Consider the following 27,275-nt stretch of genomic DNA (forward strand, 5'->3'; position numbering starts at 1 on the left):
TTTTTCCAGCAGGATGCAGTTAAGTGCTGACAGTAGAGATGAGTTTGCAGCTGTTTCTTGAATATCGTCAGGGAAGAAAAGGATTAGGAAGATCATTTCAACAGTAAGAAACAGTGAAAGAAAACATTCTGGAAAGTAATTTAGTGCCTCTTTGTGATGTAGGTACTATCAGGTGTCACTCACTTGCCAGCTTTTGGCTTCTGAGAGGCTGTAGATTCGTAAGAGTTAAGTGAAATGGCTTGAATGCGTGGGCTCGTTGAAGACCAGTCGTGCTGAGGTTTGATTGCACATGATGGAAGTCCAGTCTAGACGTGACAAGGCCCTGGAAGTTGCGCATGCTTCATTAAAAGGTGCCTGGTCTTCCTGATGGTGCTGCTCTTGGCGTTGAGATGGTCATCAAAGATTATCCCGAGATGGTGTTATTGTCGATGATTTTAACTATGTGGTGAAATTGTGCTTTACGGTCAGGGAAGACAAGAACCTCTGCATTTGCTAGGTTGAGCTGCAGGTGTTATCCTTTCACCCACTTTTCTACAGTTGAATATGTAAAGAGGACAGGGAAGAGCTTATGAGTACATGGAGCAGAGTTGCAGTGTCTTTTGGGCTTAAAGTAGGGGAAGAACGCTAAATAAATATGGACTTAAAATTGCACATGGTTTGAAAAGAGCACTTTCGAACTAAACACTCATGTTAGCCTTAAAGGTCAGAGGCGATTTTGTTGTTTGTAGTATTGAATTTTTTCTCCAATCTGGTCAGTGAATTCATTCATAGGCATTTCCAGCCTAGTATGCATCAGTAGTCCTCAGAAATCTCTTTGATAGAAACCTTGTGAAATGACGACCGGTGTTTAATGTCCAGGTTTAATAGATATATTTGTGTTTGGTTTCTCATCTCTCATCTTTAGTTCAAACTGTACTGTGAAATGTATTACAGGGTCAAAGAGGAGAAGCTGGTGAAAGAGGAATAGACGTAAGTAAACCGTTTACTATAATAATGAACTTGATGTTGCCGGACTGTCAAATTAAAATATGTCGTTTACAGTTAGTTGTGGTCTACTGAAATATTGATAGAGCTAGATTACGATTTTGGTAGAAATGTATAGGCATAAGGAACACTGTCTTCCTCTTAAGATGGAATAAAAAGGCCATAAAACCATCATACATTTTTTGTTATATGTGATCATAGTGAGTGTTTTCAAATGTCTTTTGGCTTTTATTCCTGTGGAAAATGTGGCCATTTTGTGAGTTATTCTTTGTACCGTAAAAACGCAGCTGAAATGCATGAATGTAAACTTTTTTTCAGATTTAATTACTGTATGCTTAGAATGACATGTTATGTCTAAGATGTTGCTTCTGGGAGCCTTGCCTCGTGTCATTTGTAGAGGCCTATGATTTCCACCATGTGGAAAATGCAATCCAGCCATAAAAATAATGTGGAATGTTACAGAATTTGGCAAAATTTGGAAGAATAAATCAAACGTATGGCTGTAGACTTCATAACAATATGAACTAGTGTTTCATAAGGCTTTATTACGGTTAAAATTGGAATATAAGTAAATTGTTTTACGAATTCAATTGATTAACTCAAAATGCAATTAACAAATTAGAAACAGATTCCAGAAGAATTAAAATGGAAAACACAAAATATGTGACAAATAAAACAAGCTGACAGGCCTTTATAATCATATTATCTGATACCTGTGATAAGAAAGATTAAAAATTTCTTTCAGCACTAGATTTCAGTTAATAGTTAGCTGTTGAGAAATTAATTTTTAAAAGTGGAGTACTCAAGCAATAGCCCATGTTGCATACGATATTAGTGATTTTATTGAACATGCTTATATTTCATGAACCTAAGATTTTTACTAAAATGTGCTTATTCAATTGAACAGGGGATGAAAGGTGAAAAGGGAGATTATGGGCGACCTGGTGTTCATGTAAGTTTTGTATATGTGTGTGTGTGTGTCTGCACCTGTTATTTATCACGTTATGGGGACCAAATGTCCCCACAAGGATAGGAATACCAGTCAATTTTCTTGTGGGGACATTTTTTAGAAAAGTTTATAAAACATACAGGATTAAAAAAATGTCAGTAGTTTCCTGTAAGGGGTAGGTTTAGGTGTAGGACAATAACACATAACATACAGTACAAAAACCATTATACCTATGGAGAGTCCCCAAACAAACGTGTGTGTGTGTGTGTGTGTGTGTGTGTGTGTGTAAAAAACCTACAGTTTATTACATTTTACACAGTAAAGAATTACAAATCAAATAAATAAAAATAAATGCTTGAATAGTAAGAAGTTGCATGAATTTCTGTATCTGAAATAACAGAATCAGCCACAAGGTGGTGCTTCTTGATATTAACGGAATGCTTTATAGCCATATTTTTTTTTCATGTAAGTTTTTATAAAACAGTGTGTTCATTTGAAGTGTAAGCATAACATATTGTTTAATTAGTCAGTCCCTATTATTCTCAATATTTTACTCAGGTATATGGAACTACAATGACATAAAAGCATTGTTTGTGAATATACTAAAAAAAAAAAATAGTATCACTGCATAACAGTATATTTAAAATGTACTTACTAAACAGTTAAACAAATGTATTCAAAATCTTTTCATCATCTGTCTATCCATGCATCTGCAACATTTTACAGATTTTTTTAGGTGTTTGATCAATCAATTTCCTGGCAGTTGTAAGAAGTATTAGCACCGCAGATCATATGCGGAATCATATCACATGCCTTGTAAAAAGTATACTTGTGTTATTGTTATTAAACTATTTTGTAATGCAGTTCTTACTTTTTACTTACAGTTCTGACTTCTCTCCTCATAAACAGGGTTTACCCGGGCCAGCTGGCCAGAAAGGAGAGGTGGGCGATTCTCTGATCTGAATCCACATTCCCCATTAGCAGTACTGTGAGTGTGTTGAGTTGTATTTGTGTGCGTGTCAGAAAGGGACATCAGGAGAGTCGGGTCAAAGGGGTCAGATCGGCCATCAAGGGCTCCCTGGGCAGACAGGACAGACGGGACCTTCGGGGCCCAGAGGACTGAGCGGAGAAATAGGCCCCCCAGGACCACCTGGACCGGAAGGACGACCCGTAAGTATTGTGTTCCCAAAGAACTATATTGTACTGTAGGCTGCTTCTGCAATAAGATCATCTAGTCATTGGAGACACATTGTTCTAATGATGGCCTGTTCACAGGGCAGAGAGCTGTCTGAGCAACATATTCAGCAGATCTGCAGAGATGTCCTTCGATGTGAGTAATGCTCGATAACATTTTTAAAACATTTGCATACATATATATAAATGTGAATCAAAAACATGTCCAGCTCAAATACATTTTACTGAAATGTAGACACATTTTAATTTCAAAGCATGTTTTTTTTTTTACTAAACTTGCTTTTTTCAATGTTCAAGAAACTAAAAGCAGTAAGATTACACTACTAGTCAAACGTTTTTGAACAGTAAGGATGTTTTTATTTGAATATGTTTTAACATCCTGTGTGTTTCAAAACTGAATTGTTAGCATCATTACTCCAGTCACATGATCCTTCAGAAATCATTGTAATATCATGATTCGTTGTTCGAAAACATTTGCTCTGAATATTACGTAGAATTTTTTGTTAAATTTGGTGAATTTACGTAGAAAGTTTCTTTGAAGAATAGAAAGATCAGAATAACAGCATCATCACTTTTGATCACTTTAAAGCATGTTTGCTAAATAAATTGAAATCAAAGGGATCATTTTTAAATATATGGTATAATTATTTTATATTTTAATAGTTATTTTAAATAATAAGAATATATACTGCTTTTGCTGTGCTTTGGATCAAATAAATATATGTCGATAAATATGATATATAATATGAATTTTTAAACCATGGATAAATACACCCCCTCTAAATATTCCACTGAAGGGTTCCACGTAGTGGTGATCTATTACGCAGCGTCCTCCGCTACTTTTAATTATACTTCATGGCATTAAGTATGCAAACGTCCACATATACCCTGTTAAACACCTCGAGGACGATCACTTTGAGTGTTCTGAGTGTCGAAGAATTTGTTAATGTCAGGTGCCTAATATTGCAGGAAATGAGGAGAGCGTCAATCCAAAATGTGTAATAACACCAGCTTCAAGAAAGCAAGGAAGGTGGTGTAGGCATGTATGTACACAATTCATGGTGTTCGGACACCCACTGCTCTGTGGATTTGGAATACCTGTTTATTAACCTGTATTATTACCTGTTTATTAGCTGATGAAAAATAAAGACACAGAGCCACATTAAAGTGTGCATTTAGAATAAACATAATTTTATCTGCTATTCAACACTCTATTTGTGAATGCATTTTAAGAATTAAATCACCATTAATATTTATAGCTATCGTGTGAACCCCACAAAATAAATGTGCTTGGTGCTTTGATACAATCTGTGTTGTTAAAAGCGCTATATAAATAAAAATGATTTGATTTGATTTGATTAAGTGCGGACCCTTTTACCAACCACTTGACTCATTTCTGCTGTGATAAATGTACCACCAGATGCAAAATTTAAATTAGTCATAAAAGCTAAATGCGTCTATCAGGCATTACAATCAAACTGGGCTTTTATTCGCCTGTATGTTGTTGTACGATATATTTTAATGTTTTTTTTTTTTTTTTTTTACAGCTGAGATCCCTGCTCTACTATTGAGTAGCCAACACAGTCATCACAGAAGCTGTGAACACTGCTACACACGACTGGGACCCCCAGGGCCTCCAGGGCCACCGGGTCCTCATGGCTCTCGAGGATTCCCAGGTTTATCTGGTTCTAATGGGCTGCAAGGTCAGCGGGGTTTGCCCGGGCGGCCTGGTGTCTCTGGCATGAAAGGTAAAGGAGTGCTAAATACATCATATCGTGTTTATAGGGTTGTGTATTGTCTCAGATAGTTCACAGAAATTCATTGGCATACAAATTGATTTGTCAGTATTATTATTATTACACCATTAGTATGTCTACAACTGCATTTGCCAAAGCACGTGAGTGGAGTGGAGCAGTAAAATTTCCTCCAAAGCAGAGAGTGCCCTTCTGAAGATTCTGATCCACTCGCTCTGTCTGCTCAGCGATGCTCACCCGACCCAGAATGCTTTTTGTGATATTCTAATTTGAGGAGATGTTTAATTAGCAATAGGTCTAAGGTTATGGCGTTCAAAAAGTGTTAGAAAACCAAGTTATAGAAAATCTGCTTTAAAGGAATAATTCAACTAAAAATGAAAATTCTGTCATGGTCTACTCAAGTAGTTCCAAACCAGAAGATATTTTGAAGAAGGTTTGTACCAAGCTGTTTTGGGTCACCATTGACTTTCACTGTAGGAAAAAAAATACTAAAAAAGACCTAAAACAGCCTGGTTACAAATTTGTTAAAAAATGTTCATTTGTGTTCGGCCAAACAAAGAAATTCAAACAGGGTGGATCTACTTGACAGATCTACGAAATCAACACATGGTTAAACACGATATTAGCAACGTGAGCGAGATAATCCATGATGCTAGCTACATTTCCGTGTTCATTTACCTTGATGTAGATCGCAAACCAACAACATCATCACAGGCTCTATGTAGAAACTGTTTCAGCAGTATACACATCCAGTATTACAAATATAACGTCATGGAATAAACTCAATAACGGTGTAACGTATATACTTTCATACATCCGATCTGTCACTGGAGAACGAATTAGATAAATCATGATCTAGCAAACAGCTCTATATAGCCCAAAAAGCACTGTAATAGGATAGGCCTACCAGCAATACATAATCATAAATAACCTTTAAACCAAGTCAGTTAGGCAGTAGCTGAGCTCTAAAGATGGAGGCCTCTGCATAATAACTTTTTAAAGCCAGAGAAGGCTTAACTATGTCCTGTGCTCAGGACTGCTTAGTCGTGGAGACTCACAGAGAGCCCATCAACGTGGAACTGCTGTCTAGGCAGGCTGTAAAGAGTAGAGGCCTCAGAAGGGGCAGATTATCAATCATATATGCCTTTGCATCGAATACCCCTGAATTCCACAGTTTTCTATTATGGTAACACTTTATATATTCATCCTTTATAAAAAAATTGTCTAACATTATTATGGTTTTGTTTCCTTGCCGCTGTCGCCTCTCGCTTGGTTAGTTGGGGCAGTTAACTTCTAGCAATTATCATCGATTTGATTACAGACACCATCTCTGCATTTAATAACTAATTGTTCAATCTCGTCATTATACATCCCTATCATTGTATTCTCCTATTTGATACTGTTCAGTGCTTTGATACAACCTGTACCGTTACAATCGCTATATAAATAAAAGTGATTGATTGATTGATTGATTGATATTATGCATTAGTAAGCAGTTTATTAGCCTTGCATCAAACACAGCACAGAGGGATACAGGACTGTTAACTTCAAGATGCAAAAAACTACGAAACTGTACAACTGTACAATAGATTTTTTTCATTAAATTGCAGAGGTTTGTTTTTGCATTTTTCAACTGTATAGTTGTACTGTTAATTTTTTTTGCATCTTGAAAAAATATTTCTGCGTTCTGTTCTGTGTTGTGTTTGTTTAACTTTTCTGTTTGGAAGATAAATGAGCCATTACATCTCCTTTGTTATAAATAGTCCTCACTTTAGATGAGCTCACAAAAACAGATGGCCGGCATCTACTAAATGTTTTATAACTACCTGACTTAATCACGAATTACAGCAGGAACATGTGTTAATAAGGCATTATTTAACACACTGAGCAACTATTATCATGTGTCTAAATAATAAGATTTAATAATGAACTTTTAAATAATTTATTAATCATTTACTTACACTTTCTAAATGATCTTATTAAACGCTGAAAAAATAATAAATAACCTAATTTTGTAAATAACCTAATTATTTAGAAACAGTAAATTGATAAGTAATAAAATATGAAAATATAATCATTAAATATTATAGATATGCTCAGGAACAAGGCATTTATAGATCCACTTGTAAACTGCTTACTAATGCATAATAATTTTGAGATAATGGTTTATAAAGGAAAAATTGAGTATTTAAGTTTTGTTCTGTTAAAACAATTCTCTAAAGCAAGTGCAGAATTGGAACTATATATATATATATATATATATATATATATATATATATATATATATATATATATATATATATAATTACATTTAATTATGAGTAATTGCAATTATTTATATCCACTGCCAATGGTAACTGTAGCAGAATTACATTGCCATCAATTAATCTGTTCGTTCAGCAAGCATTCATTGGAAAATTATATAAACTCTAAGAAACGATATTTTCGTGGCCACAGAAACTACCTTTTTACAGTATCAATGCATTAGAACATGCATCAAGGGTCCAAATCGTAAAGGCAGAGCCAGAAACTCATGGAAACTAAACACTTAATGAACACACAAGCAGAAATACACATACATGAGGAAAGTCCTGAGAAGGCTTGAAGGTAAACTATCAAGAAAAGATTCTCTCTACATACTTTTAGGTCATAAAGTGAAAAGAGAAATAAAGGGAAATGCTCACAATAATAACGCATATGTGAACTGAACGTACAGTACTCCCTCAAAATACATAACGCTGGAGTTGTGTGTTATCTAGTTTCAACAGAAACAGAAAGTCACATAGTGCAAAGGAATTTAAAAATAAGAGTGAACGTTGTTTTACTGCTGAGCATGAGTTGAGTAGTGCTTGGGTCCTTTGGCATGGAACCCAATATTGAGTGAAGCATCAATCCGCTCTGTTTAAATTGCATGCTCAGGCGTGTGCCTTAAGATAAAATATTATTTGCATCGAAACAATAATAAGCAGGCAGGCTTGGCTTAATTATTTAATCATATATACAAATTTTTTTTTTTTTTTAGTATTTTGCAAGATACCATCCACAATGGACGACAATACAGTACAAACAATAGCTCAGGTTACGTTACACAAGAGAACCAGTGGGATTAGACAATATCAGTAAGCACTTAAAATGAATTAAAACTAATTTCTCAAACGAATCCTATCCGAATAAGACTACTGTTGTCAAATTAGTTTTCCTGCAGTAGTTTAAAAGAATAGTTCACCCAAAAATGAAAATGACCCAATATTTTACTATTTTACCTGAAGCCATCCTGGGTGTATATGACTTTCTTCTTTCAGATGAACACGTTTTTTTTTTTATTTATTATTTATCTCAGCTCTTCCAAACTTAGTAATGCAGGTGGATAGCTCCGTAAATCAGATACATCTGCAACCTATACGCCTTCAGGGGGTTATCACGTTTCTTCTGAAGCTGATAACGTTAATAACTACGTTATTTTCTGCAAGAATGCAAATTCATTTTTTCAGCTATTCCTTTAAGGACACTGGATGAATGGCTTAGTGAAGTAAAGTGAAATCTGAATAGATTTAATTGTAAATTGTTTGCTTTGAACGCACATCATTTTAATTTTTTTCTAGGTGATCCAGGGGAAAAGGGTGAGAAAGGAAATCAAGGACGTTCACTAATCGGAGACCCAGGTCTCCCAGGACCACCAGGTGAGAGCCAATCCAGCTCTGTGTAACACACTGTGTATTATTTTATTTAAAACGTTTTTGCACTAATGTTCTATTGTGTATTTTCATACATTTTCGCTTGTTTGTTTGCAATATATATAGATGTAAAGGGGATTGACTGACTGTAGCATTGTTTTTCAGAAAAACACGCATGTTAACTTAGCGTGTATCTTGAATATCTGCAAATATATTATGTTTATTTTTATGCTTTAGTAGAGTCAAAAAGGTACATACAGCACCTTTATTGAAGTCGAGTAATATACACAGTCGCATGACTTTGTTTCAGGTCCAATGGGTCCAGCAGGGGTCGGAAAACCCGGCCACCCAGGTAAGCCAGGCTCACCTGGTCACAACGGCGAGGAGGGGAAGAGGGGGCACCCCGGCGAGCCCGGTCAGCCAGGCGTGTGCCATCCTTCCATGTGCTACGGCGCAATGTTGAGAAGAGATCCTTTCAGTAAAGGGCCAAACTATTGACACAGCTTTGGTTGAAATGCAGACAGTCTGGACGCGGCGCTGCTCAGTGAATGAAAGGAAACAATAACAGCGAATCTTTCCAATCTCAGGATGATCATATTTTTTTCAAGAGTGTCTCACACTCGTGGACACACGAAGTACCTCTTAAAGTGTAAATAATACGATGTCGCTTACATTTAACACCACCGATTGTCCGTGACTCAGCGTCTTTCTGTGTCACGAGCTGAGATGTGCCATGATTTATTCACGCTGTTTGTCATGAGGCTTGAAACGCATCGGCCCGAAAAACTTGTGAAAAGCATCCTGTGTGAGGAGCTCTGCAACACTCGCAGTGGAAATCCTACCCAGACATCGACTTCCTGCCTCACTCTCTTGCTCCCCCAAGTGGCGTTCAACCATCACCAACCAATCATCTCGTTTATATTTATGAAGTTAGATTTACTGTCCATTTTGCATTTGTTTCTTTTTGAAGATTTTTTTTTATCGCTTGCAAGCTTTTATTGGAGGAAGGGGAATTCTTCTGCAATGCTTCGTGCTTTTTAATTTTCATATTGACGTCTCTCAGATATAATTCTCGTCCCTTTAAGTAGGGCTTATTAGGGTTCCCACATCTTTTGATCAATGAATTTCCATGATTTTTTTTTCAGACATTTGTTTTTACAGGAAACCTTAATAAAAAATCTTACATTTTTTAATTATATCCTTTTAATATTTTAGAGAAAAATATATATATATATATATATATATATATATATATATATATATATATATATATATATATATATATATATGGATATATACATGTATTCAGTATAGTCCATGGCTTTTCCATACATGTATTTTTATTTTTATTTCCACATCTTTACCAGGCCTGGGCTCACAATTTATAATTTTCTGATATTCCAGGTTTTCCATAGTCATAGGAAGCTCTTTATTACATTTCAGATTACAAATGCAAGTGTGATTAGTTAATATCTATATTAAACGTAAAAAAATGGTAAATTGAACAAATTTACCATACAGCAAAACGTCATGAAAGACACAATTCTGAAAGCATTTTTTTCATCTTTTACCCTTGGCTGATAAAGGGTGTGTAGTAGAGTGTAATAAAGTTCACTTTCCCATAAATGTATAATTTTTTTTATTATTTATAAGAACTGATATCAGTTACCGCTTTTCCTGTGAGAGCGCTTTGTTGTTTTTGCAGTGATTTTTTTGTTTTTACTTTCATGTGTTTGAATGACTTTTGATAACATTAATTAAAACCTTTTTTTATTATTTTTTTTTTTGTTGCTGTTGTTGCTTCATGGTTTGTAACAAAAACATCACTTATATGGGAAAACGTACACAATAGTTTCCAGAAAATCTCAATGTCTGAGGCACATCCTTGCGACGAATCATTTATTTACGCAGTTTAGGCAACACGTGATCCAATCAAATCATTTCAGTTGAGTAAAGATGTTAACAAATTAACCTTAAAGTGCTACTAAAAACTATTTTTACTGTTAAAAATGCGATTCCACTCCGCCTGAATTCTACTCCTAGATGTCGCTGTTACTCTTTTCTTGCATGCTGGACGTTTCCTAAGACTTTGCCCTTTAGGTTTCCATGCTATAGATAACCTAAAATGATTCACTTTTCATAAATGTCATATACAACCCATAGATTTTTACAGTACCAGTCAAATGCTTGGACGCACATTCTTTTTCACATTTTATACAGTAAGTCTTTTAACATAGGCTACTGTACGGCTTAAAATAGACAACCAAGCAGCCCAATGAGCCTTCAGTATTCAATATGCAGTAGTCAACATTTAAAATGGATGAAAAAAAACCGAATCAAAGACAAAAACTACAATTATAGCCTAGTATAGCTATAGTAGTGTAGGCCTATACCATCGTTCATCCATATTAAGGTTGCCAACTTACAGTAGTCAGTTGTTTGCCGTTGTAGAAGTGAATAATATGAACAGAACTCTGCCCTAGCATACTATTGTTTGGAAAAACGCACTCTGAGCTCGATTATAAGCGAGCAACGCTGAAATAAAGCTGACAGGTGTTTGCCCGCCTGGACTTTTCCTTTGACTAATCACGAAAGGTCTCATATATCAAGTGTCTCTCATTTCACGGTGAGCTTGCATTCATGCCCCAGGTCAACGATGTTTTATACACGACCGCTAGAGGTTGATGCAAACCCTCCAGAGTGTGGGCCGGACTACCGCTTTCAACACTTTTTTCAGGGATGTAGTCTTCTGTCGAGCTAGTTCACGCGCTGACTCCCGAAGGCTGCGCGCTTCCGTTCCCGGGCGCTCGGTGCTGCGCGAGAGAAGAGTTCAGAATTCGATTCGGGTTCATGACAGCAGTGAAGATGTTGGTGCGGCGCAAGCGACGGATGACCTGAGGCGTCACCTTGAAGCCTGAGAAGACATTCACTGTAGGTTTGAGAATAAAGACTTGACCAATAAAGAACTCGAACAAAGTCAGCTATTAATGGTGCGCCATGGTGAGCACCATCATCAACCCAGCAGTCGCTTGGTGAAAGCATCATCCTGAGAAATAAAGATGAGAGCGCCAACTTTTGGACTTCTGTGGAGCTGTCTCGGCTTTCTTCACGGCGTTCAGTGCGGTTTAGGAGACAACCACGTGCATTCGAGCTTTATTTACAGGCGGCTGCGTAACCACGAGCGGCGAGAGATCCAGAGAGAAATCCTCTCCATCCTGGGCTTGCCTCACCGTCCCAGGCCCTTTTCCCCGGGCAAACAAGCGTCGTCGGCGCCGCTCTTCATGCTGGACCTGTACAACGCGATGACGACCGAGGAGGAGGACGCGATACTCGGGAAGACGCTCTCTGGGAAAGCGCGTAAAAGCGCCTCTGTGGTTCCACACGGATACTCGAGCGCGCCGCAGCAGCCGTACCGCGCTGCGCCCTCGACCAGTCAGAGCCCACCTCTGGCCACCGCGCAAGACACCAACTTTCTTAACGACGCGGATATGGTGATGAGCTTTGTCAATCTTGGTACGTATGGCGACCTAATGTGCGTCCGTATTTAATTCGCGCGTATGCGTGAAATATTATTATTTGCGCCTATTCAAATTTGTCAAATCAAAACCGCAAAATCTGTTGGATATGTAGGCTACGCGTTTTATTTATCTCGATACATTCGTGCATTTAAAAAAAAAAAAAAAAAGGTAAAGGCGTCTTTCCAGTACAGTGGTTTTATTTGGTGTGTCACACTGCATAAAAATAAAGGAAAACAAATGCAATTAAACATTTAGCTCGAGCACATCTTTACAGCATTTATGTCAGTCAAAGAATGAGATATGTGGGGTCTCGGAAATACCGAAAATATTTTCTTTCTGCAGGGGAATGTGAACTTGTGCAGCCTATATTTGGTTTTTATACAATTACGCACGTCAATCTGATGCTTTTAAACGCCCATATGTTTGAGCTGAAGGGCCTCAAGACATCAGAGCAAGTTGTTTAAACTTAAAATATGTGCTCGTTTATAGAAGGAATGCAATTACAGCCCAGCTCCTGATTTTAAATGGTAATTATTGATAATTGCAAGCTACCGTTTCGTTTGTCACAATATTACAGATTTAGTGCTTCACCAGGTTTATAAAATGTTAAATTATAGCCTGTTGGATTTAGTAGACACACGGGAGTCTGGAAGGGCTGGGAGCAAACACGTTTCTTACGTGGTTTGTTTAGCAAAAACAAAAGGAAAAAAATATTTAGATGATGTCCATTTTCTGGTTATTTAAGTGACAAATATTTCAAATATTTAATTAAAGTATATTGTTTAACTACACTTCGATCTATCTAGCCCGTTTTACCTTTTTGCCGTTTGATGTCGTGGTTACAAAATTCTCTTTGACTATATTGTATGGTAATAATTGTTTTTAAAAAGTTTTATATTATTGCTAGGTCCTTGCAAACGTTAAATTAATATTTAATATGCCATAAGTCGTTCATTTGAATTCAAATACAACCTTTATTTGATTTCAAATATAACCTTTATTTGAATCCAACGCCCTCAGTGTTAAAATAGCAGGTGATTTTTATATATATATATATATATATATATACATATATTACTGGAATATAGTCCTTCACATTTACGCCGTCCTTGAAAACTCTATAAACGGTGTATATATAGGACTGTATGGTTACTGGAAACTCTGAGGCAATTGCAGGTTAGAGAGAAAATAAAAATGTGGCTATAAAGAGTGTCATTATATCATATACTTCTTAGAAAGCCAGAAAAAGTGAAGCAAATCCTGAAGGACGTGGACATGCAGGGTTTGTTAATATCCTGTCGTTAGTAATAAATGCTTTTTGCCGTTATTTGAAGAATGCTGCGATAAGACGATAAGTATACGCTGAACTGTATACAACTTCAGTGGCTGTGACCTCTCACCTCACAGTTCATGTAAACTTATCAAGTGACTGTCTGACCTGAGGATAATTTGCCTTAATTACTTCCTGTTGTTAAGCAGAGGAAAGAGCTTGAAGAAAGGCCGCTTTTGCTCTAAATCTGGTAATCTGGTGCCAGTAGCTAGTGCCTTTTTTCTTTCTCCGCTAATCTAATTTATGCGTTAGACGCTGGTTTAGCCATATTTTTGCTTGTTTTTTCCATTAAAGGGCATGACTTTAAAGGTCACTCTTTTGTTTACGTACAGGATAAAATCCTACACCCAGATGAATCACAAAAGTCTTGTATGAATTAGTTGTTTTTATGGATTTGCCTGAGAAATACAAAAGGGAGTTCAGCGTAAACACAGTTCGGGCCTCAGATATGGCCGAGTAAATAAACGTGTGTGTTAAGGTAGAGTCCCCCATCATCACCTTAACTGCGCTCCATGTGTTTTCACTCAGGAGAATGAGGGCATGTATAGCGTCTGCTTTCAAAGCACTGCAGCTCTTTCAATGTACAATGAGGCTAGAGTGCTAAAAGGGTCCTGGATGCGTCGCAGCCTAGCATTTCATAAAAACCCATCGATGCTGAAATTCAGGGGTTTAAAAAAGCAGCTTTTCTACCGTAGAACGATCGAAAGGTACACTCACAGTGAAGAAAACTGAGAAGCGCAAGCCTCCATTCGGCTGGATCGTTGCCATGCAGGCAAAACGTGCTTTAACTTCTCTATTGATCTCTCGAAATGAATGCACCGAATTAATCAAACAATATCTCTGTATTGCCCGGAAAGCACTAGATCCCCATCCTCTGTTCTTAATTAGCAGCCAGGATGCTGAAGTTGAGTCTGGCCAGCTGGTGTAACTGTGGCCTGCCCTCTGACCTCTCCGTGTTAAGTAACTACAGACTTTCACTGTAGATAAACTATCAGAGGAGCCGAGCTGCGCTCTTTCACAGGCACCACAATGCAAACGCACTTCAGCTCTGCTGCTCCATGGCTGCGTTTCACTCTGTGCATGCATATTTTAGGCAACACTACAGAAATGAGAATTGCAGACTAAAGGGAAACTATCACAAAAAAATAACATAGCTCTGTTTTTATATTTTTCTTTAACCCTTTTGTTCCTTTGCATTTTATTGTTTAACAGTTTTACAAACCAAACATATCTAGCAGCTGGTTGTGGGTTTCCTCCTCAAACATCTCTCGTAACTAAATTGGTTTAAAAAATAGGCTTTTTATGTCGGAATGTCTTGTAATAATGAGTCCTAAGAAGCACAGTCTTATCTGCTTCTTTATTGCCTTACAAAAACTGTAGTTTCTACCAAACCAACACAGACACTAATTTCCAGGAAATTAATTATATTCCTCTATTTTTAATTAAATAAAATGTTTCTAAATGACACTACCCACTTCTTTTCTCGCTTTTTATTATATATATATTTCGTATCTGCTCAGCGTACATGCTGTATTCTTGAAAGCTGCAGCATATTTTCAGCAGGATCATCACGCCTCAGTTGGTGCTGAACTGAATGTTAGAAGGCTTGTTTAAGGGTTAAAACAGACATTGAATGCAATGCAATGCTTCTTCATTATCTGGCAAAGCAGTCATATGTAGCGAAAGCCTTATCTACTAGGCACCTCCAATATATCAAAGATGTTTCGTTAAGGTTTCTACAATTTAGGACACTTTTAGGAGGTAGCACTAAATTTCTGACAGTGATAACATCTCACCCGCATGGTATTTGCAGCAGATTAGAAATGGGAATCTTGGGAGGTCAGAATATCGGAGCAGAAAGCTTGTGATACATTGTTCACTCAAACTTTGTGTCTCGTCGGCTTTTCTTTGCTAACGCAGTGTGTTATTAGCGAAAGCCTGTTTTTCTTACCCGACAGCCCATTCATCATGGATAGAGCGTATAGGGAAGGGCTTGTGTAGCGTCCGCTACCTGTGCTCAGATGGCTGCTTTAATGGACTGGATACTGCTTTTGTTGGTCGTCCAAATGTTTGGATTAGGCGTGGAATGTTGACGATTTTGATGAACGACTTTTTAAGGAAAGCAGCTCCTGACAGCTCGCATGCACACGATATTCTTCCTCCGTCCTACAGTGGGAAACATTCGAGTCCCGTGCAGCTTCTCATTGTGTGTTTTGTGTTTCCGTGCAGTCGAGCGGGACAAGGATTTCTCTCATCACAGACGACACTACAGGGAGTTTCGTTTCGACCTGACTCAGATTCCGGAAGGCGAGGCAGTGACCGCCGCCGAGTTCAGGATTTATAAGGATCAAAGTCACATCAGATATGAGAACATCACACTCAAGGTCACCATATTCCAAGTCATCAAAGAATATCCAAACAGGTGAGATCTTTCACCATTTTACACCACCGTTCAAAAGTTTGTACGTACTAGAGCCAATGAAAGTTTCTCATGATCCCGTTCCTTAAATTAAAAAATACTTTTCATAGAATGCAAAAAGAACACAAACAGCACCTGCAAATAAAACCCCATTGTTAGCGGCCATAATTAACACTCTGGGAATTCCCCACAACATCTTAATCAAAATGTCTGGATGAGTTGGAACAGATGGAGCTACAGAAAAGCAGCCAATACGTGTCTAATGCATACAGTATAAACCTCTTCAAATCCATTTAAAAAGCATCACAGAATGAACCTCAAGAAGCTGGCTGAGAGAGCGAAGAAGCTGAAAAGCTAGTTGGATCACTTCTCTGTCAGAACATTATTTTCATACTTTTGTTATTCCATATATTCACTTCATAGTAATAAAGAATAGAGTAAACATTCCCTGAATGAGAACCAGAACTGTCTACAAAAAACATGCCAAAAAATACACTCCAAATAAAATACCCTGTACTGTTTTGGGATGTTTTTGAAAAAAGTGTCATCTGTTCACCAAGGCTGCATTTATAACATAATATGCATTTATTGTAAAACGTAATTTAATGTTGTGACCAAGTTGAAGTTTCAGCAGCCATTACTGTGACATACATTTGAATGCTTAATATTTTCCCTAAAAAGTCATACTTTTGTGAAAAAGAACAGCATTTTTAACAATAGAAACCTTGTGTAGCATTATAAATGTCATAATCGAAATTTTTTGTATCTACTTAATGTCTTCTTGCTGTATTAATTTCTTTAGAAAAATCATTGTTCAAGTGTTCCCATAAAAGGACTTTTAATAAATGACCGAGAATACATTCATTCTTTATTAACTGCATCCATTAAGATAAAAATTCTGTAAACTTCAGATGATTTGGAAATATTTTCATGTCTTTAAATGTAATACAGTAGTAGTAGTAGTTCTCTTTATTTGTTCTTTCGCAGGACAGTTTCTACAGCATCAACATTAATAACACAATAAACAAAATCAACATATAAAACATTACCACACGCTTAAACCACAAATCTGGGCATCTACAGTACACCATTCCCTCATGTATTTAAGATGTATAAATGAACATTTAATCACAAGGACATAAAACACTAAACATACTTATGATATTGTGTTGAAAGGGTTCAGCTCTTTCACAGCTGAACAAAACATCAGTGGCCGTTTTTGCCCCAGAGTAACACGTTGAGTTTAAATTAAACCTGACTTCCAATTAAACCTGTAGGGTAGTCTCTTAAAGCTCTGCCTGGTCTGTGAAACACTTTAGGCAGGCAATCAAGCGGAAAATAAAAGGACATCCTGTTTACACGAGTGAGTCTGGAGTCTGTCTGGAGGTTTCCCTTGTGACGATTAAACTAAATGCGTCAGGATCTTCTAAGACTGTAATTTGTCACCATTGAAAGACTGACTGATCCACAACATCTCGGATTAGTCAACTTACTGTTTCAGAAAATATGTGGAAAAAGTTAAATATGTTTGGCTGATATTAATGCAACATACTTTGAAACTCGTTCCAAGGGCGATGTTGTGTAACATGATTCACAAACACGTTTCTCAAGCTCTTCTTTTACAACTACAGTAGTCTACCATGTTTACTATTAATATGTTACTAATATCATTGGTTTGGCTGAATGCGAAAAACTCCAGATGGCAGACTGGTATCTTTATCATTCTGAGTATTCCACGAAGAAGATTTACTTTATGGAGTTTTAAAACCAAGGTTGAGGAGGAGCTAGTTCATTTGATCCTGTCAATCATTATGCAAGAGTATATAAACAGCTGCGTACCTCACTACCATAATGACTCTTCCAGCATCCCTCCATCACCCCATCTCCTGCCTTAAATCTATCCATTCATTACTGCATTCATTATTATGCAATCCCCAAACTTGAGCACTCTATTTTGCGCAGCAAGCTACATCTGTTCACCTTCATCATATTATGTGAAATGTCCAGGAAAACAAAACAAAACTCTTGTAGGATTTTCCGGGAAATAACATTTCATATGAGTTCAGATAAATGTTTAAGTTATCCTCTACAATATTATGTTGTTTCAGTTCATTGTTAAAAAGATGTGGGAACCAAGATTATATTATAGATATCGAACCTTTTACATTGCTGATGTCAGTGTAGCTCAATAAGTTTTGAGTTAGGATAGTAAACAGTCCTTCTCAACATAACTCAACTAAAGTATGGGAGGTCCAACCTGTGCCTTTAATTCGCAAAGAAAGATTGCATAGTCATTCTGGAATGATGTATGGAAACATTTTTCCAAAGAAAACTAGCCCAGCTTTGCTGATTTTTTTTTTTTTTTTTTTTTTTGGATGTAGCCATCTGGGCTCAACTAAAAGACCATGACATCAGTTCAACTCTGTTCTGTGAGGTTCAGACCACCTCTTGTCCTCTAGGAACAATTTCACATTACCAGAGCTCACCCGAAGCAAAGCAAACCTGTTCTTCCTCAGTCTCACCAGATATACTTGCTGGTAATGGCCATGGATAAAGCTTTCCATTAACAGCTCATTTTCAACTTCCAGCACTTATGAAAGTCTTGAAAGTCCATCAGTTATCACTCTTTGCGTATCTCAACTGCTTGTCAGAGCGCTTGCACCCCAGACAGGGCCATCTGGCCTTAATAGAGGGCCCCTGTGTCGAGGGACTTCCAAAGCTTCCTAAAAGTGAGTGTGTGCCCACCTGCCTCTTCACGGTTCTAATGGTCTTCTAATCTAGATAGAGAGCCGTGACTTATCTTGAGTCATACATGGGCACACCATAGACAGGGCCTTTTCTCACCATGAATGAATGCAGCTGAAACATTTAAGCGGAGATACGGCTCTCCTGGGGCAATGAAACGGGTTTATAATGGATTCTGCCATCTGAGGCCCTGGAACCCTTCCTCATGGCTGTGTTTATGAGGCGTCCATGTCCCACAACTTCACACATTCACTCCTGTTTCTGTGCTGTGATTTTCCTGTGATTAGTGGAATTTAGTGTTTCACAGCTTAGCACCCACTTCTTCTAGCCGGGCCAAAGCATGCCCACAGTGAGTGTTAAACTCATGGTGGTAAACGAAACTTTACACCTTTACAAAACAGTATTGTGGAGGTACAGTACTTCAATACCCCAGTGGTTAAGATTGGGAATAGAGAACCACTTTTTATTGAAAACAAGTTCAATATATATATTGAAAGGAAAAGACCCTTTTGCCATGACACGGTAAATAGACCATGCATTATCTTTTCTGGCTGCTCACAGTTTGATGTAGTCAAACTCGCAAGCAACTTTAATGAGCCAAATCGTTTTAATGAACTGACTCATAAATCAGTCTGAAACTCACAAGTTCACTATTTGTGTGAATCAGTCTAATGACTCTGGCTGAATCGGTCAGAGCAGTTCTTGACTTTTTCACTGAACTGCAAGTCATTATTTTTGTCGTGTCCAACTGGAAGTAAACCAAGAACTTTTAATGTGTTATGTTGAACTGAAGGCTCATGAGACTTAAATCAGTGTAATTACCAGCTAGTTGTTCACATGGCAAAGTGCAATTGGAGATCCTTTAATAAAAAGAAATACAGAAAAATACCAGTGTTTTTGTTTGGAATATTTGGTTCAGGAAAAATTATTCCTGGGTTGGGTTTGCACTTTTTGAAGTGCTCAAAGAATCATCAGTAGGGGAATCAGAACATTTAACAGATGGCAGATAAACTGAATGATTTACCATTAGCCATGGTGTTCACATGCAACTCCAAGGTACTTCAAAGAGTTCTGAGAACATGTATTCGGGTCTGTTTTCATCTCTCCCTGTCTTTTGAGGTCAGTCTATATGATGCACAGATCGCCTACTTGATGTCAGTTGTATTGGCTCGGTCACGCCAAAGTTGAAAAGAAAATGAGAATGCCGAGCTGTAACAGGGACGCAAAAAGTGCGGTGGTGTGCTGCGCTCGCCCTCATTGTGGCATGCTGGGACGTGCCACTGTCTCTGATCATTTTTCCTGTCTGTGAGATCGGGCCTGCTGTCTCACTGTGTGGCCCATGTGCTGTTTTGGAACGTCAGTTAAGTAGATGAACAGGAATGGCCTGTTGACAAAATCGTGGTCGAGATGAAAAGGAAGGGCTGAGAGAAAATTTGGTTGCACTCGTTTCAATATTTGTTTTTCTATGTTATAATCAACATTGCTAATTAAGATGCAGAATGACTGCAATTAGCAAAATCCGACTCATTCGTCTCGGATGTTAAACATGTCATTACAGTTTAACATTCGTCTGTTTGTGACGGACAGTGAAATATTATATTCAAAAATATCATGTAAATCTCATTGTCATAGTGCATTCTTATCTTCTCTTTAGGGATGCTGAAACCTTTCTCCTGGACTCCAAAAAGATCCGCGCTACCGATGGGGGGTGGCTGGTGTTTGACATCACGGCCACTAGTAATCACTGGGTTCTGAACCCACAGCAGAACATGGGCCTGCAGCTCTGCGTGGAGACCACCGACGGTAAGACAGGGACAGCCGTGCTTTACCGAACGACAATCGCACAGTTTATTGTGTCAGAGAATGCATTCAGAGGACAGGTACTAGAAACTGCAGTGTCAGTTCAAGGAAGATTACAAATTTTCCATTCAAATCCATTATCACATGATGACATTTTTAGTTTCTCATTTTAAGTACTGTATTGTGACTGCTTTTTAGATCACTTTTCATCTAACTTGTTTTAAACTTACCGTGACATTTACTTCACATATAAAAAACAAAGAGAAACAATTTACATTAAACTAGTTTCTCAAACTAGTGGGTTTTTTTTTTGTTCTGATAAAAAGCTAATAAGCAGTTCAGTCATAAAATGTTAAATTAAAAATTAAAATTTATTTTAAAGATTATTTGTAAAAATATTTTAAAGAGAAATATTTAATCTGTTTACCTGCATAACCTGCATGGCCATGTTAACCGATAGAAAGCTGAACATTCGAATGTGTTATTATATGTATTATATGTATCAAATTATTGATATGTAAATCTAAATAAAAAAGTAAATATTTTATGTCAAAGAGGTTTGACACAAAAATTGAAATCCCTGGATATCATTAACAAAAACGAATAAATAAGAAAATGACAATGGCATTACTTGCTATTTTAGAATTAAAAATTGCCCATATTTCCAGAATCACCAGTTACTGAAGATACATAATCCACACATTATTCTTCAGTTATGTTTGAGAACCACCGACAGAGAGTTTCATGGATAGGAATGCTCATGATATGGCCACTGGTCAATGATCGCTGCTCAAAGTCTGTTGCCAAAATGTTAATAAGTTGTGCACTAGTCATAGTGTATAGAGTATTATGGTGTTATTGTATAACAAGTTGGTGTTAGTAACCAATGGTATATTCCCCAGAAGCACAAAAAACAGTACCAACAAAGTTTAATGATTTGGTGTGTCCAAAATCATAGTTCCATTAGAAAACAGCATCACAAAAAAAATGTGTGGTTAGAGATATAACTGTCAACCTGTGGTTAAAAGCATAGTTTCTTGTTAATATGACCTGGACTCAAATATTGCAGACCGGTCTTGGGCACAGTCAGTGAGTTAACAGTCAAATATTTTCTTCCTTCCTCAAATTTAATTCTGTGTCAACCAATCTGGCATTATTTCAATTTCAAACCAATTAATTAACAGAACTGGCATCATTTATAACCCAACTGTATGTGTGACAAAATTACTACAGGTTCAGCACTACTTAATTGATTTCTTCGGTGAAGCGTTGTAATGCAGTGTTTATGTAGTGAGTTACACCACTGTATGGAAACTCTGGTTTAAATATGCAGAACTGTGAATGTGGGATGTGTTTTTTATTTAGTGGAGCTAAGATTGTCTGCCAGACTACCATCGCTCTATGTAAATAATTTGTTGGGTAATTTATTAAATGATAAACATTTGGTCACTTTAAAGACAGCGCTAAATTTGAGTGTCCTTTCCTGCATGCGCTTTATTGTTTTGATTATTGCTGTGTACGCGTTTTACTGGAAATAAGGGCCATGAAATGCAGCTGGTGTTATTTCCATTCACATATTCATTGTATTAGTTTAAAAACAGACACGTTTACCAGCGTGAGACTTCACAAAAGTATCATCTTTGAGTCACGACTACACCCAGTTTTTCCTCTTTCTTAAATGGGAACCTGATGCCATGAAGTTGTCTGTATTTTAGGATCGGTTTTCAGCCCTCTCGCTCTCAGTTTGACATGTACACAATCACTACAGTATCTGTGTTGACCATAGAAACTGTCATAAATAGTTGGGATGATTTTGCCAGCCAGGAAGAGGTTTCGTGCCTTAATCAAGGCTGTTTGTCTAACGTTGATCTCCGTAATCGGATGCATGCATCTGTTTGATTTTCAGGTAGAAGCATCAACATGAAATCTGCTGGCATCATTGGAAGGAATGGACCTCAGTCTAAACAGCCATTCCTGGTTGCTTTTTTCAAAGCCAGTGAGGTTCTGCTCCGTTCTGTAAGAGCCACAGGAAGCAAGAGAAAAAGCCACAACAGAAACAAAAGCAGAACACAACAGAAATCTTCGCCGGCTCTCAAAAGTGGAGGTAAAAAAACATTCAGAGGTGCTGTAAGCAGTTTTTTTAAGTTCCACTATACAAGGAACAGCAACAGCTCGCTTTCTGACAAACAACTTTTCTTTTTTCAATCTCATTATCTCACAATCTCTTCTGGTTGACTGGATCAAACTAATTGATATTTACGAAATGTGTCGGGTTAGTGGCATCAAATCTACTCTAATACGACATATGAAAACGAAATGAACATTACTTGTCAGTCAGAAGCTGTTCAAAGCACGTCATGTGTCAAGTTTAGCTAGGGCCTTCCTATTTCACTGACACCTGTCATATTCGAGGGATATTTCCTTTAGAATGTTTTGTATGAATCACTTACAGCTTCGTTTATTTGCAGTAGCAGTTTTTTTGAATTCCAGTTGTAGATGACTCGCATGAGAAATACCTGCTGAGCTTACCTGAATGCAGGCCCCCATCAAATTACTGAGTATTTACAGCATTCAGAGTCTGTATACAAAGACGTCCTGCCAGCTGCAAACATAGAGCACACTGAGCCCACACACACTCCTAGACTAAACAACACGACCACTTCAGTGTTTGAAGGCTCAACCTCCGTTTTGTTGCTGTTATCTAGATCAGAACACCAGTGAACAGAGACAAGCCTGCAAGAAGCATGAACTTTACGTGAGCTTCCGCGACTTAGGATGGCAGGTAAACACATGTGGCAGCTCGCAAGACATCAATCAGTTACAAGACTGCGCAGCGGGATTGCTTCACTCAACTAGAGAATTCATCTCTGTCTCTCTGTCGTTTTAGGATTGGATTATTGCTCCAGAGGGCTACGCAGCCTTTTATTGTGATGGAGAATGTTCGTTTCCACTCAATGCTCATATGAATGCGACAAATCATGCGATTGTGCAGACCTTGGTAAGCCTTTTTTTTGCTTCCTCATACAGTGTTTGTGCAAAAAAAAAAAAAAAAATAAAATAATAATAATAAAATGTATAAAAATTAGACCTCAAATGGACAGCTATTTTATATACAATATGTATGTAGTTCATGTATTTCATGGTAAAATTAATACATTTCATAATTTAGTTTACTATGTTTCTATGTCTATGTGTCTCCATTTAAAATCCAGTCACACATCTCATGGCAATTCGTACATATTTTACGAGGTGGCTAATTCGTACAATTCGTACAATTAATACAAATACGATTTTTGCTAAATTGCACGTATTTGTGCCAATTCGTATGAATTTGTATGAATTACCTACACCTATCCCCCCAACCCCCAAACCTACCCATCACTGGGTTTTAAACAAATCGTAAAAAATCGTGAGGTTTTCGTGCAAAATAGTCTCACGACCAATTCGTACGTATTTTACGAGGTGACTATGACTTCTCTTTCTTGGTTTGTTTTAGGTCCATCTAATGTTTCCTGATAATGTGCCAAAGCCTTGCTGTGCACCGACCAAACTGAATGCCATATCGGTGCTGTATTTTGATGACAGCTCAAACGTAATTCTGAAGAAGTACAGGAATATGGTTGTGAGGTCCTGCGGATGCCATTGAGGACAGAGGAGCTTCCGTGTCATATTGCTGGAATAACATATCAAAAGAAATAGTTTTTGACATTTGATGTACAGTATTATGTATATATTAGCTCATGATTCCTCTTATTTATTTGGCTTCGTTTTGTAATAACGTTTTTTTAATTTGAGAGATGTAGATGAGTTACCACTCTTTTACCACAGATCCACAGCTGATTGTTCTTTCTCTGAGAACACGTTAATGATTTAGGCCAGTTAGAGAGAGTTTTACAGGATCAAGTGTAATTGCATTTCTTTAGATTAAACGTCAAGTTCATAAGCAACCACTCCAAAACAGAACTGCTGCTATTTTACAAAAGAAATGCAAATGCCTTAAACTCTAAGTCACCTAATTGCATTTTTATGTGAGGGAAAACAGCCATATTGGATTTCGCAAGCAATTACACAAACAAATGTTGTCGTTTCATTTTTTTTAAAAACTAAAATTATCGTAGTGTTGTTGTAAAAGCACTGAGTATGTCCTAGGACTATACGATGCATATTTCCTCAAATAGCCCAAAGTATTGCAACCCACAATTACTGTTTCATATTAGTTTGCTTTAGAAATCAGTGGGTGGATATGCAAAATATATATATTTTTTCTTTGAGCAAATATTCCTCTTCCTTATATACACTTGCATTAGTACTTTGAGTAATATATTTTTTTTGGAAAATATTGCATTTATTATTTTAGAACAGTGTTTGTACGTCATTAAATCTATTTTCAAATATATTTTCTGCGTCTGTCTCTACTGTGCTTGTTGCATGAACTTATGCAAATCTGCGTTTACTCATCTGATCAAAACTCGCCACTTGTTATGAAGTCCCTGTTTGTCAGAAAATGCCGGAAATGCCAGAAAATTGAGCGACTGTATTTTACTTAATTGAAACCAGTGGTCAGGGCACCCAGATGTTATGTGGTCCCAAACTAAAAAAAGAGTGTTGACGTCCAATGAATAGCGGAGGCCACCTGCTAACTTAACTTCTAGCGGCGTGGATGATTTGCATTCCTGCGGCCTGCTGCCCTGCATGATTACTCCTGCTGCTTCACAATCCCATCTACTGTTTAATATCATGGATTCCTTCCAATTCCACTAAACGTCTTCCTTTCTACAACACCAGGCCCAGTGTGAACGCTGCTATTTTAAGGAAATCTGTGCCAGTGAGCAGACTCTCTTAGTATAGTAGCCACATAAAAGGGGAAAAGGGATCATTCACCATCATGAGCATAAACGAATATGCTGAGCACACATATGCACGGGATCGATCAGAGTGGGGCCCTACGGATCCTTATTTGACACACAACAGTGACAGCATTTACACTGTTCTGTCTGACGCGCATTAACCTGATTGTTATACCTTAACTGGATTAAGCTAATATTCTGGTTTTTAGTGTTCTAAGGCAGCTGGAATAAGTTTACGTGAATTGGAATTTCGTGTGGCGATCTGCACATGTCCAAACGAATGTAATTATCAGCGTTACAACTCAGTTGTGAAAAATGAAGCTATCCAGATCATTTTTACAGCAAAAAGGAGACGGATTGTATTACGTTGACTCTTTTCCAGATTAAAGGCTTAACCAGACCACAGGGTTTAATCGGAAAATGATGTGCATGTAAACATGCTTGCTGAAATTGTTAACAGAATTTGAATTTTATGTTTTTTGAACCATAAAACTAGCGGACACCCACCGCACTGCAAGTCTGTGCCTCATGCATATTCTAGCTCAAATTGCTGCTCTGTTTTTGCTCTTTGACTTTATTGTAGTAATGAGCTTCATATGCTTGTTGTTTTGTGTAGTCAAAGGGGCGATTGTCAATCATATTCCTGTGTTACACTGCAATAAACCTCGGTATGCCTGAAATGAAAGCATGACCTACAGTGGACGACACAAACAAAGCTAAAAATGCAGTTCTTTTGTGCCGTACACATATACATGCAGTGGAAGGAGACGCATATTAAAATGATTAGGAGTATGTTTTATCTAGTTAGGTAAATATTTAGTACACTACACCCCAAGAGAACACAATCTGAACACGTGCACAGCTTTGTTTAAATGAATGGAAAACACATGATTTTTAACCTGTGTGACATTAGTTGAAATATGTTTAATACCTACAGGCAAGGAAAAGTTTGTTTTTATTTATCTTTATGATTCCACACGGTAAAAAAACCCTTTTTTCTGTTTGTGGATTTATGACAACAAATTAATGATACAAATAAATAAAATGTAAATCTCTATCACAAAGTATCAACACTGTCATATTTATTTGTGAAATTCTTCTCCCATTACTTTAGCCTATCGTAAGCTAGAACATTTTTCTTTTCTTTTCTCTGGCCTCATAGTTTATTTTGAAAGTGTCCGCTTGCAGTCGGCCCACAACGCCGCTGAAACTTGATCTAATCAAAATGTTTTCCAGTTTACTTTCTTCATCTTTCCACGTACCCTTTTTCCAATTTGGGTTTAGTGGGTGGGCTGTAGACCCTTATTACAGCTCAATCAGACGTCCCTGAGCAAGTCAAGCATCTGGGTCACATTTTTTACACGCTAGTTACCAGGACAAGGTCACATCTCAGAACAGAGGATGTGTTCCGAGTCAAAAGTTATTTGTGTGTGTGTGTGTGTGTGTGTGTGTGTCTGTGTGCATGCTTGTTTTGCTGTAAAAGAGTTGAGAGAAGACTATGTTTGACCCCACAAGTCCCATTCAATCTGTGTAAAAAGTAACACCTGAACACTACTGCATTCCCAATCACTGCCAGATTGTTTCAGGACTGGACTGCATTCACCTACAGACATGCACGAGCCAGATTATGTATTACAGTGATTTTATCATGGGCTACGCACATTAATGTGGGATGATCACTGTAATACAACAGGCATGACTACCTTCATAAAACTGTTATATTAACTATAAAAATAAAGTCAGGGCCGTTTGTGGGGCCCCCGGCGCAGGTTGTATTAGTGGGCCCTGTTTGAAATTGTTTAATTTGCATGTTCGTTCTATTGATATATTTGTGCTATTAATTGAATAATTAAATCTAAAGAGCAATGCAATCTTCACAGTAAAAATTAAATATACAGCCAAACCTAAATTTATCCATGCCTTCAACAGTAATCACATTATCACAGTTTAGTTGCTAGTATTAAAAAAAGGTAATAAAATATGACAAGAAGTTGTTAAACTGCGTCAGAACAAATTCATCTTGTATGTAATAAATAGCAATCAGCCAAAAATTATTAGTAT

The 27,275-nt window shown here is 37.4% G+C and overlaps 2 protein-coding genes across 5 annotated transcripts in view; both read left to right on the forward strand.

The window, feature by feature from the left end:
• col21a1 (collagen, type XXI, alpha 1) overlaps positions 1 to 9,751 on the forward strand; it is a 52,471-nt gene extending 42,720 nt beyond the window's left edge. For all 4 annotated transcript variants that reach the window (XM_043234594.1, XM_043234597.1, XM_043234595.1 and 1 more), the window contains 8 exons: positions 934 to 969; positions 1,892 to 1,936; positions 2,843 to 2,875; positions 2,957 to 3,103; positions 3,209 to 3,263; positions 4,675 to 4,875; positions 8,484 to 8,561; positions 8,866 to 9,751. In XM_043234594.1, the coding sequence (XP_043090529.1) occupies positions 934 to 969; positions 1,892 to 1,936; positions 2,843 to 2,875; positions 2,957 to 3,103; positions 3,209 to 3,263; positions 4,675 to 4,875; positions 8,484 to 8,561; positions 8,866 to 9,053 (783 nt within the window). In that variant the 3' untranslated portion in view covers positions 9,054 to 9,751. The remainder of the gene's footprint in view (positions 1 to 933; positions 970 to 1,891; positions 1,937 to 2,842; positions 2,876 to 2,956; positions 3,104 to 3,208; positions 3,264 to 4,674; positions 4,876 to 8,483; positions 8,562 to 8,865) is intronic.
• A 696-nt stretch (positions 9,752 to 10,447) lies between these two features.
• bmp5 (bone morphogenetic protein 5) lies at positions 10,448 to 25,964 on the forward strand. The gene is made up of 7 exons (XM_043234599.1): positions 10,448 to 12,068; positions 15,633 to 15,825; positions 20,222 to 20,370; positions 22,274 to 22,471; positions 23,073 to 23,149; positions 23,255 to 23,365; positions 23,864 to 25,964. Exons 1-7 carry the CDS (start codon positions 11,615 to 11,617, stop codon positions 24,011 to 24,013), a joined length of 1,332 nt encoding a protein of 443 aa, XP_043090534.1. The 5' UTR covers positions 10,448 to 11,614; the 3' UTR covers positions 24,014 to 25,964.
• The last annotated feature ends 1,311 nt before the right edge of the window (positions 25,965 to 27,275 follow it).

Source organism: Puntigrus tetrazona, unplaced genomic scaffold (assembly GCF_018831695.1).
Source record: "Puntigrus tetrazona isolate hp1 unplaced genomic scaffold, ASM1883169v1 S000001170, whole genome shotgun sequence".
NCBI classification, from domain to species: domain Eukaryota; kingdom Metazoa; phylum Chordata; class Actinopteri; order Cypriniformes; family Cyprinidae; genus Puntigrus; species Puntigrus tetrazona.